Source organism: Bombina bombina, chromosome 8, assembly GCF_027579735.1.
Source record: "Bombina bombina isolate aBomBom1 chromosome 8, aBomBom1.pri, whole genome shotgun sequence".
NCBI classification, from domain to species: Eukaryota; Metazoa; Chordata; class Amphibia; order Anura; family Bombinatoridae; genus Bombina; species Bombina bombina.
In genome coordinates this window covers 119,584,883-119,603,971 of record NC_069506.1, presented here as the reverse complement: position 1 = coordinate 119,603,971, position 19,089 = coordinate 119,584,883, and the positions used below count along the sequence as shown (strand labels likewise).

General features: G+C 37.2%; 1 protein-coding gene across 1 annotated transcript; it reads left to right on the top strand.

Annotated features, from left to right (window-relative positions):
- Positions 1-203: 203 nt before the first annotated feature.
- On the top strand, positions 204-17,129 carry TAS1R2 (taste 1 receptor member 2). Its single transcript, XM_053690981.1, has 5 exons — positions 204-500; positions 1,703-2,461; positions 6,429-6,635; positions 11,493-11,613; positions 16,201-17,129. The coding sequence occupies exons 1-5, from the start codon at positions 204-206 to the stop codon at positions 17,127-17,129; spliced, it is 2,313 nt and encodes a 770-aa protein (XP_053546956.1).
- The last annotated feature ends 1,960 nt before the right edge of the window (positions 17,130-19,089 follow it).

Below are 19,089 nucleotides of genomic sequence, written 5' to 3'. Positions count from 1 at the left end.
GATAATAAAGCAAATTAGATAATAGAAGTAAATTGGAAAATTGTTTAAATTGCATGTCCTATCTGCATAATGAAAGTTGAATTTTTACTTTACTCTTGGTTCATGTCAACTGTCCAAAATGCGTGTTTCTAGAGAAATTTCTCTGCCTACTGTATATATAGCTCATAACGTTCAGTGACATCTACCGTCCTTCTTCCTATAGTATGCATCCCAATCTTCCTGGCTACATGTACTTTCAAGCCATGCGATTTGCTGTGGAAGAGATAAACAACATGAGCACTCTCCTGCCAAACATCTCCTTAGGATATGAGGTATATGACACCTGCTATATACACAACAACATTCATCCAGCCCTGGATTTCTTGTCAGATGAGGAGGTTTTAGACACAAAGAACAATTATACCAACAACACTCCAAAAGTAATAGCAGTTATTGGACCTGATAGCAGTGATGCTGCTGAAACTACATCTGAGCTCTTCAATCTTATGCTTATTCCACAGGTATTATTTTGTATTATTCTTTGTCTCAATCTTATTTGATATTAAATCTATTATTATATAAATTTTGAATTATAGTTTAGGATTTAAGGGGGCAAACACTCCTGAGTGGAGAGTCGTGGCAGTTCTACAGGTGGAGGCGTAGTTATGGCTGTTTTATGGGCAGAGGTGGGGTGTGGTTAGGCAGTTGTGAGACATGGTCTGCCTAAAAATACAAGGGTAGGAAGTAATTTTAACCTTTTTTTACCCTCCTCCTCAGCACAATGGGGGGGGGGGGCAAAATACAAGATTGTGGTACTTTGCACCCCTTACCGCCCAAGAAGCACCACTGACAGCAGAATCGCATAAACATACACTTTCGGTTACTTACAAAATAAACAGCTTTACCTTGAATATTTTGCATGTCTTATGCTATAGATAGGTTTAAAAAAAGATAGGTAGCAGCAAACTGCTTTTTGTTCAGTGCTGTGGCAATAATTGTTTGTATATTTCTCAAACCTAATTAACAATATATACACACAAACAAATTCACCTCCAAAGAAGAGAGAAAAATAATTTTATGCAAAAACAAGAGGGTGCTCAACCTTCAGCTAAAAACACACAAAAAACAAACATCATTGAATATTATCCAGAAGATATAATCTAAATAATCTCTCCAAATAAATGTCAAATTGCAGAGGCTGCTTTTCACTTTAAACCTCAGACCTAAGGTACTTAGTGTGTCATAATGGTGTGTCGTAATGTGTCAAATGGTTGCAATAAAACTTATACTTGTTAACTAGTGCCCACTTGAAAATGGACACCAGGCCAATGGTATCTAAATGGAGGCTAAGATCTCTAAATTCCTCATTTAACACACTCTTGTAAAGTCTAAACCATGCCTGAACTATTTGTCCTAGAAAATTAAATTCTAGTTTCCTGTTCCAGCACTTTTAAAAATTGTTCAGGTGTGGTATGCTGCACTTTGCCGGGGTGATATACAACAAGAAACGCCTTTACATGGTGTTTAGTTTCCTTTTAAATCATAGAAAGAAAGCAGTCTAATTAAATAAATTAATTAATTAAATCTACTGTTACTGTACAAATATTCACTCCATTTGTAGATCTACTCACTGGTATTTCTTTTACAATTTAACTTTGAACAATTTCATATTTAAGATCTTTGTGAACAAATATTTCAAATTGCCTTTTTGTTTCTAATACAGATGAATATTTTTACAACAAATGAAAGACTGAGCCTTTCAAGTCTGCCATCTTGTTTTCAGACTACTCCCAGCAGACGAATACATCAGCAAGGAATTATAGATATTCTCACTTTTTTCAACTGGACTTGGATTGGTGTCCTGGGAAGTTCTGATAACTATGGACTACACAGTGTCCTGCATTTCACTGATGCCATATCCAATTCGGATATCTGTGTTGCCTATCAAGGACTGATACCAATTAAAGTGTCAGGCAAGGAAGCAGAGTTTCGAAACACAATACTGCAAGTAGTCAACAGTATCCTTTACACTAAGGTCAAAGTCATAGTTGTATTTTCTTCTGATATGGTGGCTGTGGAATTTTTTAAGGAGGTGATAGAAATTAACATTTTGAGACAAATCTGGATTGCCACAGAGACTTGGTCAGTGTCCAAAAACATTTACACCCTTCCTAATATTAACAGAATAGGGGTGGTTTTGGGAATTGCTCTAAAGTTTGTGAAGATCCCAGGCCTTGATGAATACCTTTTGAATGTATATTATCAGCAGAAGAGTCGTTCTAGAAAACAAGATGAGTATGGAAATTGTAATCAACAATGTGACAGCTGTCTTAATACAACAGTAAATAACTTTATTGCTGCTTCAGAAAAACGTGTAAGCTTCAGCATTTATACTGCTGTGTATGCTGTTGCACATGCGTTGCATCTCGTACTTGGTTGTAATCAAACACATTGTAAAAAAAGGAACATATATCCATGGCAAGTAGGTAATTTAAATATACTTTAATTAATTTAAAGGAACTCTCAAGTCAAAATAAACTTTTATGATTCAGAAAGAGCATGCAGTTTTAAAGGGACATTCCAGTCACAATTTAAATGCATATAGATTTATTGCATCTTTGAATAGAAACATATTTGCAATGTACATGTATTGGCAAAAATGCGTCTAGTAAAAGTTATCACTGTTTTAGTGTTAACATTATTCTCTGCACGTGCATGGGAAGCATAGCGAGATATTCTTACTGCACCCACATTTAAAATAATGCAGCTGCTCAGATCATCAATGGGGCTTGTATCATGTCTGCAATTAACACATTGGCCCCAAGTTATCAAGGTCTGTCGGACCTGATCCGACAGTGCGGATCAGGTCCGACAGACCACGCTGAATACGGCGAGCAATACGCTCGCCGTATTCAGCATTGCACCAGCAGCTCACAAGAGCTGCTGGTGCAACGCCGCCCCCTGCAGACTCGTGGCCAATAGGCCGCCACTAGGGGGGTGTCAATCAACCTGATCGTACTCGATCGGGTTGATTTCCGGCGATGTCTGTCCTCCTGCTCAGAGCAGGCGGACAGGTTATGGAGCAGCGGTCTTTGTGACCGCTGCTTCATAACTGCTGTTTCTGGCGAGTCTGAAGACTCGCCAGAAACAGGGGCCATCAAGCTCCTTACGGAGCTTGTTAAATAGAGGCCATTGAGTCATTACCAGATTGTACAAGCACTTTAGGCTCTCTGAGCAAGTGCTGTGTTTAAAATGCTGGTGCACGGTGCATACTTAAATACACTTTTGAAACAGCTATAGCTTTTATTAGAAGCATTTTTGCTAATGCATGTATATTACAAAACTGATTCTGTTCAATACCAAAATGCACCCATGGGGTTTCCAATTTTGGCTGGAATATCCCTTTAAGACACATTTCAATTTACTTCCATTATCAAATTTTGCACAGTCTTTTTATATGCACACTTTCTGGGGAACAAAATCCTACTGAGCATGTGCCTAAGCTCCCTGAGTATACGCATACTAGTCTGTGATTGGCTGATGTATGTCACATGATACAGGGGGCCGGCAAATGGGAGAAAAAAAATATGCTTATTTGAAAATCAGAGTAGGTGTTATATCATTGTTTTTTTATTATGCAGTTGTTAATTATGCATTTCTACTTCATTGAGTGGTCCTTTAATGTCAGCTTGGAGGTGTGCCTTTACCTGCTCAAAATGCCTTTGCTTATGTAATTATTTTTTCTTTAGGCACTGATTCATAGAACTCCAACACAGATAAAGCAATTATATCTGCTATTTCATTTTGTAATCATGTTCATGTCTTTTATGTGTTGACGGGTGCTAGATAAGATATAAAAAACTCAGACATAGGGTTTCTTTAAAGACATGAGTTGTATTTATTTAAATTATTCTTTAAAGGGATACTGAATTTCTTTAATGATTCAGATAGAGCATCCATTTTTAAGCAACTTTCTAATTTACTTCTATTATCAATTTTTCTTCATTCTCTTGGTATCTTTATTTGAAAAAGCAGGAATATAAGCTTACGAGGCAGCCCATTTTTGGTTCAGCATTTTTGGTTCATCACCCTGGGTAACACTTGCTGATTGGTGGCTGCATTTAGCCACCAATTAGCAAGCCCTACCCAGGTGCTGAACCAAAGATGGGCCTGCTTGTAAGCTTACATTCCTGCTTTTTCAAATAAAGATACCAAGAGAACAAAGAAAAATTGATAATAGGAGTAAATTAGAAAGTTGCTTAAAATTGCATGCTCTGTTTGGATCATTGAAGAACAAAATTAGGTTCAGCATACCTTTAAATAATATTAATAATAATTATTTTTATTTAAAACTTGCAGCAGCATTATGTAAGTGTTGCAATATACAGAAACATAACAAAGTAGAGGGTCCCTCTCTTGTGACAGCTTAGAAACAGTAACCCTATAGGAATGTTAAAATAAACCATATTCTTTTACATGTTTTAGCCCTTCCTAATCCACACTGTACTAGGTTACTTTTCCATTGCATCCCATTTAAAAAGTATATTTCCTTTCCAACATACAATTAACCCTAACTACAGCCCACCACCCAGATCTAGTTGAACCAACCTGTAGCACCCTCCGACCACCAAAATCCCCCCCAAGCAATAAACACCCTTTTTTGAATCAAATATCCCCCTTGCACAAAACGTACTCTCCTTGCATTAATAGCACATTAAATACTATCACAAGGCACTGTGCAATGTAAATAGTCTCAAAACAGGTCTTTTAGCCTTTTTAACACTAAACTGGTGCTACTGTGCAGGCACTGATTGGTAGGTATGCTCAGTGCCGGTGTTAGCACAATACACTATTGCTCACAAGCAAACTGCCCTGAAGGTGAAATGTTTTGCTCAGTAGCAAGTTGTCCTACAAGTTTGGACACAACAATCCTTTTTGCAGTTTTCCTTTTTATTATGACATTAAATAGAGAAGCAGAAACTTGTTCTATCATAGGCACAGGTGATATGTGTTGACAAACATGCACTCAGTACAAATCATGCACAAAAATACATTTTAATTCTCAAACTTCTGTATCCCTTTTTAAAGAAAGGAAACTTTTTGGAGTTATCCAATGCTTTAAAAGGACAGTAAACACCTTGGCCTCTATTTATGAAAGGTCTTGCGGACCTGATCCGACAGTGCGGATCAGGTCCGCAAGACCTCGCTGAATGCGGAGAGCAATATGCTCTCCGTATTCATCATTGAACCAGCAGCTCACAAGAGCTGCTGGTGCAACGCCGCCCCCTGCAGACTCGCGGCCAATGGGTTGATCGGGTTGATTTCCGGCGATGTCTGTCCGCCTTCTCAGGGCAGGCGGACAGGTTATGGAGCAGCGGTCTTTGTGACCGCTGCTTCATAATTGCTGTTTCTGGCGAGTCTGAAGACTCGCCCGAAACACGGGCCATCAAGCTCCTTTCGGAGCTTGATAGATAGACCCCCTTGTAATTACAACATTTTTCTTAGTCTTCCAATAGATTAATATATCAGTAGAATCTGAATGTCATTGGAACAGATACTTTGTTTGCTGCAATTGTTTTTAAACTCCATACTCCACCCATAACCTATTTAGAAGAGTCAATCCAGATTTGAGTCTAGAAACGATAGAGATTATCGCTGTCATTGTGTTAACACAATTTGTATTGTTTCATTTCAGCAGAGAAGATAATATTGTAAGCTACATATTGATAACAGATATGTGGCAGGGTTAGGTTTGTGAAGCCTGCCATGTGCTCTTTCAGTCTTTAAAAAATTCTGGGACGTCTGATTTCCCAGTCCGTCCCTGCATTAACCTTGTTGCATGCGTCTAATGTTGTTGCACTTGTTATTGTTTAACCCCTTAGCAACAGGTTCCTGTTTTAAGCCTCTATAGGTCAAGAGCTGCTCAATTCATTTTAAACATTTTTATTACCTTCACAATGCGACCCCTGGCCAATGTTCCCTCGAAGGCCAGATTTTGTGAGCGGTCCAGCAGTGAAACAGTTAATAAGTTAACTATACCTTGTAATCTGCATTGTGTACTGTTTGCTAACTGCAGGGTGCGGTTCACTAATTAACTGTTTCACTGCTGGGAATCCTGAGAGGCACATAAAATCTGGCTTTAGAGCGAACACTGGCCAACCTCACAAGTACGTATCTATGAATCTAGCTCAGTGTTTAATAAATCTGAAAATGTTTTAGCGAGTACATGTTGATGCAGAATTCTAGTAAAAGGGTCATTCTCTGGTAAATTTGTCTTGTAGGTCTTAGTAATTGTAGTTCACTTAGTAATACAGTAAATAACACATGACTGGGTTAACTGCAATGGTTAAACTCTATATTTTCTATAAAGCAATGAGAAAATACTTTATTCCTGGTATTATGAATTTTACATGATAAAACTAATTGCTTTCTTTTGATTTTGGTTGCAGGTCACAGATGCTCTATTACAAGTGAATTTTTCGCTGCTTGGAAACCAAATCAACTTTGATCAATATGGTGACTCTCACACTGATTTAGACATTGTTTTCTGGAATTGGTGGGGAACAAACCCATTTGAAATGATTGGTTCGTACACAATGATGGGAAACCTTGAAATTAGGCCTGACAAAATACAATGGCAAACAACAAATAATCTGGTAAGTGGCTATATTAAAGTATATTGTTATCATATAAAAGCTAGATCTTTGATCACATATATTGCTTTTTCATAGTTGCCAAATATAAATTATTGGCGGCTCATTTTTCCTTTTTAACACTTAACTTATCTCATTTTTTTCCTGCTTAGCGTTTCCTACATATCGGTCACAATTTACTATTATCAGCTCCTATTGAAATCAATGGGATCTACTAAATGATAACTTGCACTACAAAAATAATCCTTTTACCATTACTGAACTTTATCCAAAACTTATGTTTTACAAAAAGAGATGGTAAGGCACAAAGATTTCACAAATAGTGTGAATAAAATGTTAGAAAAAATTATTACAAACATTTGGCTAGATTACGAGTTTTGTGGTACAGCTTTTAACGCTGAAAAATTACGCTGAAATGGCCAGGAACGCATATTATGAGTCGGGCGGTATAGCTATACCACAAGCATTTTAGCCTGTAACACAATGTCCATTCTGTACTCAAAAAAATGACGTTTGAGTGCGGGATTTTCATAGCGCCCGTATTACAGGTTGTGCGTTCAGGCTAAAAAACTTGTGTTACAGCCTATACAACACGATTCGTACTGCCATATCAGTCTGAGAGCAGTAGTTATGGATTTTGTGTAACAAAAAAGTTTCACAAAACTCATAACTAAAATGTTACAAAGTACACTAACACCCATAAACTACCTATTAACCACTAAACTGCCACCCTCCCGCATCACAAACACTATAAATTAATCCCTAATCTGCCACCCACCCACATCGCGACTATTAAAGTTATTAACCCCTAATCTGCCGCCCACCCACATCGCCAACACTATTTAAATATATTAACCCCTAAACCGCCGCTTCCAGACATCACTGACACTAAATAAACCTATTAACCCCTAAACCTCTGACCCTCCACATCGCCACCACTAAACAAACCTATTAACCCCTAAACCGTCAGCCCCCCACATCGCAAAACACTAAATTAAACTATTAACCCCTAGGCCTAACACCCCCTAACTTTAAATTAAAATTATAATATAACTATATCTAAATAAATAAAAACTTACCTGTGAAATAAAAATAAAGCTAACATTAAACTATAAATTAACCTAACATTACTATTCTAATAAAATAAAATAAAAAATAATAATAAAATTCCTACATTACAAATTAAAAAAAGTTTTTAGAGATTTTTTAGAGTTAGGTTTTTTATTTTGGGGGGTTGGTTGGTGAGTTTTACTGTTGGGGGGACTTTGTATTTTTTTACAGGTAAAAGAGCTGTTTAACTTAGGGCAATACCCTACAAAAGGCCATTTTAAGGACTATTTGTAGCTTATTGTAGGTTAGGGGGTGTTTTTATTTTAGGGGGGCTTTTTTATAGGGCTATTAGATTAGGTGTAATTGTTTTTTGTAATTTCTTTTATTATTTTTTGTAATTTAGTGTTTATTATTTTTTGTAATTTTAGATTTTTTTTTTCATAGTGTTAGTTTTTTTTAAATTTGTAATTTAGATTATTTTAATTGGAAGTTTTTTTAAGTTTATTAGAATAGTTATGTTAGGTTAATTTATGGTTAAAACTTACTTGTTTTTTCACAGGTAAGTTTTTATTTATTTTAAGATAGTTATATTATAATTTTAATTTAAAGTTAGGGGGTGTTAGGTTTAGGGGTTAATAGTTTAATTTAGTGTTTTGCTATGTGGTGGCGGCGGTTTAGGGGTTAATAGGTTTATTTAGTGTCGGGGAGCGGCAGATTAGGGGTTAATAATTTTTATAAGTGTCGGCGATGTCGGGGAACGGTGGAATAGAGGTTAATAATTATATTTAGTGTCGGCGATGTCGGGGAGCAACGGATTAGGGGTTAATAACTTTTATTAGTGTCAGCAATGTCGGGGAGTGGTGGAATAGGGGTTAATAACTTTTCTTAGAGTCGGCGATGTCGGGAAGCGACGGATTAGGAGTTAATAACTTTTATTAGTGTCGGCGATGTCGGGAAGCGACGGATTAGGAGTTAACTTTTATTAGTGTCAGCGATGTCGGGGGCGGCAGATTAGGGGTGTTTAGGCTAGGGGTTTATGTTAGGGTGTTAGGTTTAAATGTAACTTTCTTTTCCCCATAGACATCAATGGGGTTGCGTTACAGCGATCTGAAATTCCGCACTTCAGGTGTTAGTTTTTTTCTAACACTTTCTCCCGCTTGATGTCTATGGGGGAAAACGTGCACAAGCACATAAACTCAGCCCTTTGCTTTTGTGTGGTATGGAGCTTAACGCACCATAACGCACACAGCACAGGGAGGCTTTTCAGTAACTCGCAATGGCAGCGCTATGGAAAGTGCAATAATGCTAATTTTTTGGCGTTATTTTGGCACCTTGTTTAGCGCAAAACTCGTAATCTAGCCGATTGTAGTGTTTGGATTGATTCCTTTGTACAGTGTCTAAGGAAAATAATTATTTTCATGCATAAAAAGTATTAAATAATATGAATACTATTTGTATATGCACGATGAGCACGATGAGTATGCTGGGCATGTAAGCTCAATGATTTAACTTTTTGACAAGATTTTCATCTGATTTAAAAAAAGTGGTCACAACTAATATCAACTTCTAGAACAGGATTTTAACAGTTCACATACTATAAATACTACTAAGAGTTAAGTAGGTGTTTTTTTATTACACTGAAGCGGATAATCAATTCCAAACTTCAAATCCCAGCAAGAATTGAGCGTTTTTAACATCATGGTAGTGGAAATCATTGCAATTTGTTTAGAGTCCTGCCTATTGGGTAAGTCAACTATTCTGTAAGATGCTATTTAAAGTAAGGTTGCAATAAACAGGATAGTCTTGAGAAAGGTCCAAATTTGGGGGCTGAAACACATAGCTTTCCAATTAACTTATTTAATCAAATTTGCTTTATTCTCTTGGTATTCTTTGTTGATGGAGCAACAATGCACTACTGTAAGCTAGCTGAACACATCATGTGAGCCAATGACAATAGGCATATATATATATATATGCAGCCACTAATCAGCGGCTGGCTCCCAGTAGTACATTGATGCCCTTGAACCTACCTAGGTATGCTTTTCAACAAAGGATACCAAGATAATTAAGCACATTAGATAACAGAAGTACATTGGAAAGCTGTATCCATCTGAATAATTAAGGTTTAGGGGCACAGCGATCATGCTCCGTATAGCTTGAAGCCCCTGAAGGCTCACCAGAATCACCAGTTATGAACCGCTGCTCCATAACCTGTCCGCCTGCTCTGAGGAGGCGGACAGACATCGCCGCAATTCAACCCGATCGAATACGATTGATTGACACCCCCCTGCTAGTGGCCGATTGGCCGCGAATCTGCAGTTGGCGGCATGGCACCAGCATTTCACAAGAGCTGCTGGTGCAATGCTGAATGTGGAGAGCGTATTGCTCTCCGCATTCAGCGAGGTCTGTCGGACATGATCTGCAATATCGGATCATATCCGACAGACCTTTGTTAAATAGGCCTCTTAATGTTGACTTTCATATCCATTTACATTTTTATTACTTTCTTGCAAGAGCAGTTATTATGTTAATAGGGACATGTGAGTATATAGTCAGCGTACAATGCAGTGTAAATGCGCAGTCAATATAGATAGGTCATACAGGAAATGTCCTCTCACTTTATTTATTTACTTAGCCTATAATTTGTTGCCATATTACCAGACAAATGCTGCTGATGTGTCCCAATTAAGTTACCTCTATTTAAACACACACAATGTACTCATTTAGCATCCCCTAGTCTTTAGTTTCATACCTCATATAACAGCATATTAATGCCTTGAACGTTACATTTACTGCACCATGGCTGCTTAAATTTTGCACACACTGAATACCAGAGCTGTAGTGAAGCTAAAAGAGCATATAAAAGCCAGATATCACTGTTGTGACACTATGGGCTAGATTTATCAATGCTGAGGCGTACAGGGGCGCGTATACGCGCCCCTGTACGCCTCAGCTCGCCTATGGCGGGGGCGAAATTACTCGCAGGTAATTAACATTGCACACGAGCGCAATTTTGCGCTCGCGTGCAATCCCGCCCCCTGCCCGTGCACAGCCAATCACGCGCGGGCAGGAGCTGTCAATCTCCTCGGTCGGACTCGACCGAGGAGACTGAATTTCGCCACAATAGAGGTGGCGTAGATGTTAGGGAAGCAGCGGTCTGGTGACCGCTGCTTGATAAATCCCGGCGAGCAAGTTCTTGAGAGAACTTGCTGCCGTAGGGGCTTAATAAATCTAGCCCTATCTATATACACTTTACTCACTGGAGGTTTCATTAGCTGGAACAATCCCAAGCATGGCCAGTTCAACAGCCTTGTAACTGACCTTCATTTTGCCTTTCTCATAAAGGCAGCATTGCGGCTTCTTCATAGCATTGCTGGCTTTGTTATTTTGGGAAAATACAAATTTTATGCTCTTTTTATGACTAAACATTGATGACCCAAAGAGAGGAATTATGTTAAATTTATATTGTGATATTGGACTTATCATTCTTACTATTATTGTTACTATTGCTATTATTTTGTTCTGCAATATCACAGCAGGCATGGAATATATACAAACATGAGTTATGACTATATTAGATATAGTACTCAAATGTATGCATGTGCATTCTGATCATTTGTAAAGATCCGATTGTGGAAGAAGGTGTCTGCTCACGGCATTCGTCTCTCTTCAGAACTGGAATTCTTCTTGTGAAAGTTCAACACACTAAGATCTGTGCAAATCCATTAGAGTATTGAATATGCCTGCTCAAAATAATGCCTAAGTCTATCGTTACATTCAATTTAGTCTTTTTTATCTTTTCCTAAATAGGTTCCTTCCTCTGTTTGTTCAAATGAATGTCTGTCAGGACAAGAAAAGAAGCAGAAAGGAACCCACAAATGCTGCTTTATTTGTGTGAGCTGCGCTGCTGGCACTTACCTCAGTGTTAATGGTTTGTAAGACTTCTAATAATACGTTTCAGTATTTTGCGCTAATGAAGTTTGTTATTTTGACTATGTATTTCTCTTGTAGAAAGATGAAATTTACACACTCAATGGGGTAGATTTAACATTGTTCGAGCGGACATGATTTGCATATGCTGTTGGCAATTAACATTGCACAAGCATTTCTAGTGAAATGCTTGTGCAATGCCGCTGGATCGGGATAATTTCAACCCTCTTATGACCGCTGCTTTTTAACTTCCGTTTCAGGCGGACCTGAAATGAAGTGGGTCAGAAGCTTAACAATTCGACCTCATTGCCTTTATATTTCAGTTAAACAATTTATGAGATACAATGGGTGGACTAGATAACGCTCTATGCTTTGGAATAGAGGCTTTGAGAATTTATAATTATAATTTAAACTAGTTGGTAAGCCTGCCCAGAGGGCAGTCTATGTGTTGTTAATAAAAAAAATAAAAAATAAATTGAACTACAGAAAAAAATAAACAAATTATCAAAAATAAAAAAATTCAACCTAATCCCTATGAAAATTAAAAAGTTCCCCCCCAAAATAAAAACACCCCCTAATCTAATGCTAAAATACCAATAGCCCTTAAAAGGGCTTTTTGTAGGGCATTGCCCTAAGTTAAACAGCTCTTTTGCAGTTATCAAAAATTATATGTCCCGCCTAACATTAAAACGCACCACCCACCAAACCACCCAAAATAAATAAACCTAACACTAAAAAACCTAAAGTATCCATTGCCCTGAAAAGGGCATTTGTATGGGCAGCTCTTTTGCTGCCCATCCCTAATCTAAAAAAAAAAAAATAATATTTAAAAAAAAAAAACCTAATTCTAACTAGGGATGGGCGAATGTTTCTAAAAATTCAAAATTTAAAACAAATTTTTATACATTCGTTCGTTCAAGAAATGACAAGAAGAAAACAGGGCATCCACGAATCACAGCAGCGTTTATTCAGGTAAATGACACACACAGAAAATTGCACACTTACAAGATGACAGTAATGTATGAGCGGTAATGCCCTCTGGCTAGTTGTCTTTCGCCTGTAGCAAATCTCAGCGGGAACACCTCAGACGCCGACCAGCAGCACCAAGAGACCCACTTCCTGTCACATACGGCAGGTGCCAAAGAGAAACTCAAAAGAGCAGCAGTCCAAAACATTTTGATGGTAGAAGTTGGTTACCCTACGCGTTTCCTCTGCACACGGGCAGACTTCTTCAGGGGTATATGAAAATACAAGCTAACAAACTACCTGTAGGACTGCAATTTATACACACACCTCATTCGTTCGTTCAAATCGAATTTCGAATGTTTATATAACATTCTAACATTCTATTTTCGAATGTTTCAATAAAATTCGAAAATATTTGTTAGAATAATGGAATGTTTAGCTATGTATTCATTCAATTTCGAAATGTAATATTTAAATTCGAATGTGACATTCAATTTCGAAATAGTATGTCTAGTCTACAACTGTGTTTAATAAATGTAATATTCAAATTCAAATGCTACATTCGAATGTCACATTCAAATTTGAAATAGTATTTCTAATCTAATACTGTGTTTTAAATGCAATATTTGAATTTGAATGTGACATTCAAATTCAAATGCATTGAAAGAAAGGCGATCCACTCCTCAAATGATAAAAATAAAACATCCAACTTTATTTGTAGCATTTAAAAGTGGTACTGGGAAGCACCTTACAGAGTAGTGTCAGAGCAGGCGCAGCACAAGGCTTACGTGTTTCGGCTTAGAGAGCCGTAATCATAGCCTGGTGTGCTAAGCCTTCTCTTACTATTTAAAAGACAAAGGATATTTTACTATTGGCTAATAGTGTTAGCTAATTAAAACAATTGAGTGTCTGCTGTGAATAAGTTAACCCTCTCAATGTTATATGGACACACAGAACAACAAATGTCAATATTATTTTATATTATACAGCATTTAGTGTTTTACACTGTGAACCCTATATACCTCAGCCATATAAAAAGGGAGTTTTCTGCACCACAATTCCATATGGTTGGAAAAGGGGGGGGGGGATATCTCCACCTCTCATTAATTATATGACTTACTCCCAATAGTTAATCATGTCGTATCTGGGGTTTAAACCCTTGGGTAATCTGGTCTCCAATTGGAAGATCCAAAAGATCTCTCTTTTTGCCAAAATGTGATCCAAGTCAGGCACTACTTTCTCAATGACACACCAATGAAAGGTTTTAAGATCACCTCCATGTTTGGTAGAAAAATGCTGCACCAAAGGGGTAGACGACTTGCCTACATTAATGGTTGACAGATGTTCCATAATCCTTTATCTCATGTCTCTAGATGTTAGACCCACATACTGTAAACGACACTGGGTGCAAGTGATAAGATAAATCACATAGCTTGATTTACAATTGACACAAGATTGTATCTCATAGTTTTTTCCATTAGCAGAGGAGATTAAGTTTTTGGTGACTTGAGCATACTCACATGGCTTACAATGGCTACTACCACATTTATACATCCCTAGATGTCTTAGCCATGAACTTGTAATTTTAGGAACATTTCATATTTGTGTGGGTGCCAGAATGTTGCCAAGAGTAGTACTTTTCTTATATGAACATCTTATGCCTTTTTCCACTACGGTTACCAATTTATCATCTGCTTTTAGGATTGGAAGGTGCCTCTTGATGATATTGCAAACTGAGTGGTATTGGGCACTATACTGGGTGACAAAATAGGTACCCTCAAAATCTTTATTGGTAGGTTTCTGTTGTCTTATTAGAAGTGATTCTCTTGATGTAGATTCAACTATATTTCTGGCCCTTTTTATATCATGATCTGGGTACTTCCTGTCTTTGAGCCTTTTGCTTAATTTGTCAGCCTCCAGCTTAAATTCCCTGTCATTTGAACAATTTCTTCTCATCCTTGAGAATTGTCCTTTTGCAATAGCAAACCTAATTTGTTTAGGATGACTACTTCTTCCATGTAACAAAGTGTTACCAGAGATGGTACAGTAGTGGATATATAGGAGCGCCAAAGGCTAAGGTATAATACAGGTGTCGGTGCTATGGAATACCATAAGTTTTACTAACTGGTACTCTACTAATAACAAAGGAATCGTTTATCGTTTGTAATCGTTTATCACAAGTTTTAATCGACCATAATACCTTTAGTTTTTAGGTTTTATTTTCCAAAGTTCTTTTTTTTTAGATTGAAATTTGTGCAGTTTTAGACGTTGTGTTTTTAATGGTAAAACTAATTCCACTGTAAGAATTGTAATAAATTGTTTCTACTCTTATAAGAATTCCTTTGTTATTAGTAGAGTACCAATTAGTAAAACTTATGGTATTCCATAGCACCGACACCTGTATTATACCTTAGCCTTTGGCGCTCCTATATATCCACTACTGTACGTTCACCTGCATCCAGGTGAATTCTTTTGGCTGCCTCGCGCTGCCAACATTCCATTGAGGATGTGTGCACAACTGCCTACGGCGATGGACATTACAAACGTAATTATAGTATAGATAATTTAATATTGCTATATTTGTTTAATAAATTATTGATTCCATTAGATACTAATAATTACTACAAGGATTCCTTCAAGGGAAATTTGAGAGAGCACTAATATACATGAAGGATAACTGATGCATGGAACTGGCTTCCAGCAGAAGACTTGCAAAGTGAATACAGTAATGTGATTGCTAATAATGGTTCTTTATATTTATTCAAGTCTGCCCCTCACACAAAAATATTGCTCTTGTGGTTCTTAGCCATTAATGCAATATCTGTTATTTATGCTTCTATTGGAGATTTTCATTAAGGGTATGCAATCCCTCAGTATATTTAGCAGAGGATGTTTTTATGGGTCTGCTTGCATGTTATTATGTAATAGTGTTCTGTTTAATCATTTGTAAGTATAGTTTAAATACTATTCCAGAAGTAAAAATATTAGTATGACTTGTGGTAATTATTATACAATGTAATAAAAAGCATGGTCATGTAAACATCTCCGCTGTTACTAAACTATAAAATAAATACTGTATTAAAGGGATATAATAGCCAAATGTTGAATCACTGAAAAGTGAGGCAGCATAACAGTAAAAAGCTGACTAGAAAATATTGCATGAACATCTCTATGTAAAAAGAGAGGATATTTTACCTCAAAATCTCCTAAGTAACCACGTCCTATTGTAAAGGGACTTTAAGCATCCAATCAGATTCCTAGTCCCAAGTAAGCATGAAGTGTACTATGATTGGTGAAATCCTGTGGGATCATAGTAAAATCAGCATTGATGATGCTGATTGGCTGTTTTCCCCCACCATGCAGATTAGCGTAAAAACAGTAGCTCTTGATCACAGGGTTCATACTCTGGAGATCTGAAGAAATCTTGAGGTAAAATATTTTTTTTACATTGAGATGTTCAGGTGATATTTTTTTGTCTGCTTTTAACACTTATGCTGCATCACTTTCAGGTGATTTAGTATATGGGCATTATTATGTCCCTTTAATGATAAGACTTATATATATAATTATACACAATTCTTGCATAACATGCAGTTAACTATGTTATTTTCTTTTCATTTAGGAACCTGTACAAACTGCACCAAAGAGCAATGGTCTACAGAAAGAAGTATCTCCTGCTTTACCAAAAAAAGGGTTTTTCTGTCATGGGACAACACTCTAACAATAGTTATATTTGCATTGTCCATTCTAGGAATGCTGCTTACTGTCCTGGTGATAATAACATTTGCTGTGCATTTACGTAGCCCAGTGGTTAAAGCAGCTGGTGGTAAAATGTGCTTCCTTATGCTAGTTTTCCTGTGTGTAGCATATCTCAGTATTTTAGCCTTTATTGGAGAGCCACGTATGTTAAAGTGCATAATGAGACATCCCATCTACAGCATTGCTCTCGCCATCTGTTTTTCTTACATTTCTGTACGATCATTTCAGCTTGTTTGCATATTTAAAATGGCTTCCACGCTGCCCGCCACCTATGATTACTGGGTGAAGCGTAATGGGCAATATGTTTGTTTAGCAGTTCTTTCTGGCTTCCAGATACTTATTTCATGCATTTGGATTATTACCAACCCCCCTGACACTGCAATAATAGACTTGAATGAACATGAGGTTCTCTTAGAGTGCAGCGAATTTGGCTCAGTGGCTAATATCTTGCAATACAGCTACAATGCCCTTCTAAGCCTTCTGTGTTTTACTTTCGCCTACATGGGAAAAGATTTACCAAAAAACTACAGTGAAGCTAAGTGCATTACATTTGCCATGTTGATATATTTTGTAGTCTGCATTTTCTTCTTTACTGCTCAATTAATTGATGTAGGAGAGTATGTAACACCAATCAATGCATTTCTGGCTCTGACTAGTCTACAGGGCATTGTTGGAGGGTATTTCTTTCCAAAATGCTATATTATTTTCTGTAGACCTCAATTTAATACAGCTCAGTACTTCCAAACAACCATCCAGTCATATACCAAAAGGGAAAGTGGTGGTTCTAGGTAACAAAACCATCAGCAAGATGTCCCACAACAAATAAAATATTAAACTAATATGGTTGTTGTTTTGTGGGGTTTTTAAACCAAAAATGGTGCAATAAAATAATTTGGTATTGTGCAATAATGTGAACTTATTTTTTTTTTATACCAAAAAAGTTCAAAGACATGGAGATACAGTCTAATACATCAGAATGCAAATAAATTGCATGGGTTTTTTGTGAGGTTTTCAAATTCAAACCCATTCTAGTTTTGTTTGAAAACCCCTTAAGTTACTCATCACAAGCATTTCAAATTTATTGGTTGCTCAGTGACATCCCCTAAACACATTGGGGCATATTTATCAAGCTCCGAATGGAGCTTGATGCCCCGTGTTTCTGGCGAGCCTGCAGGCTCGCCAGAAACAGCAGTTATAAAGCAGCGGTCATAAAGATCGCTGCTCCATAACCTGTCTGTCTGCTCTGAGCAGGCGGACAGACATCGCCGGAAGTCAACCCGATCGAGTACGATCGGGTTGATTGACACCCCCCTGCTGGCGGCCCATTGGCCGCGAGTCTGCAGGGGACGGCGTTGCACCAGCAGCTCTTGTGAGCTGCTGGTGCAATGCTGAATACGGCGAGTGTATTGCGAGGTCTGTCGGACCTGATCGGCACTGTCGGATCAGGTCCGACAGACCTTGATAAATAGAGGCCATTGTATTTGGACAGTATGCATTCCAAACAGTCAGAAAACACAATTGAGCAGTGATATTCGACTTTTTGAATTCTTCAAACTGGACCTATAAAAAACTATATTTTGCCTCTTTTATGTGTCATTTCATGGCTGTTCATTTGTTAATTTTAAACTTTTTGATTGTGCTTAGTTCATACACTGTCCAGAAAACACTCCTCTGTTGTGGCTATAATATGCACCACGCCCATGCTTAACCCTTTTAACAAAGCACAGTTATCGATAAGCAAAACACTACCTGCTTTTCTGCTACTGCAGGAGTGTGTTATCCATATAAAAATTCATGAAAAAAGATGTGGGCGAAAAAGTGCATTTAAACAATAAAAGGTTGACAGTATGAAACCTGGCTGAGTTGTTATACCGCAAGTGGTCACAGAGTATGTATAAGCAACACTTGTAGTCAAATACTAGTGACGCCCCTTCAGGAGTCGGAAGTATTTAGTTCTTTTGTTTGTTAAAGTCAGCAAGAATTCTTCTCCAGGTCTGTACAATTATATACTTTTACATAAGTTTTTGCAAATAAAAGCTAAGTTTTATACGAACATAACTGGAAAAGTAAAGAATTTCTTTATTTTGAAACCTGTCACAGTTACTATTTTTTGCTACAAGTATTTGACTACAAGTGTTGCTTATACATACTCTGTGACCACTTGCGGTATAACAACTCACACAGGTTTCATGCTGTCAACCTTTTATTGTTCAAATGCACTTTTTTCATTAATTTTTATAGGTGCTTAGTTCATGTTAATAAACAACATATCTTTTGTTTAATAATAAGATAAAAAAACCAGACCTCAAATCACACCTTTAAACTATGAAACTTTTGTTTTAATAAAAATTCCAATTTGTAAGTACCACCTAGCTCTACTCCTGATCCATCCTTTACCAATCCAGCTAAGCCCACTCCCTGCTAGGTCCATGCCCAGCAACTCCTGTGACTCTACTCCTGGTTTGTGCAACACCACTTTCAATCTTCATGATTCAGCCACTAGTTTCCCCTTCTCAGATAGCCTCCAGCAAATTTTTGGAGAAATGTACAAAACATAGACATAACAATTAATTAAATGTCTGCCATATTTCACTTTCACTTTGCCTGTTTTCTGTTGGTTTCATAAATGTTGGTGAAAATACATGTTACATTTTCTTTGTAATTCCTGCAATACACCTGTCCGTAAATTTATCTAAATTTTATTATTTTAAAACTTTAGTTGAGATCATACAACATTTTAAATGAACTCCTT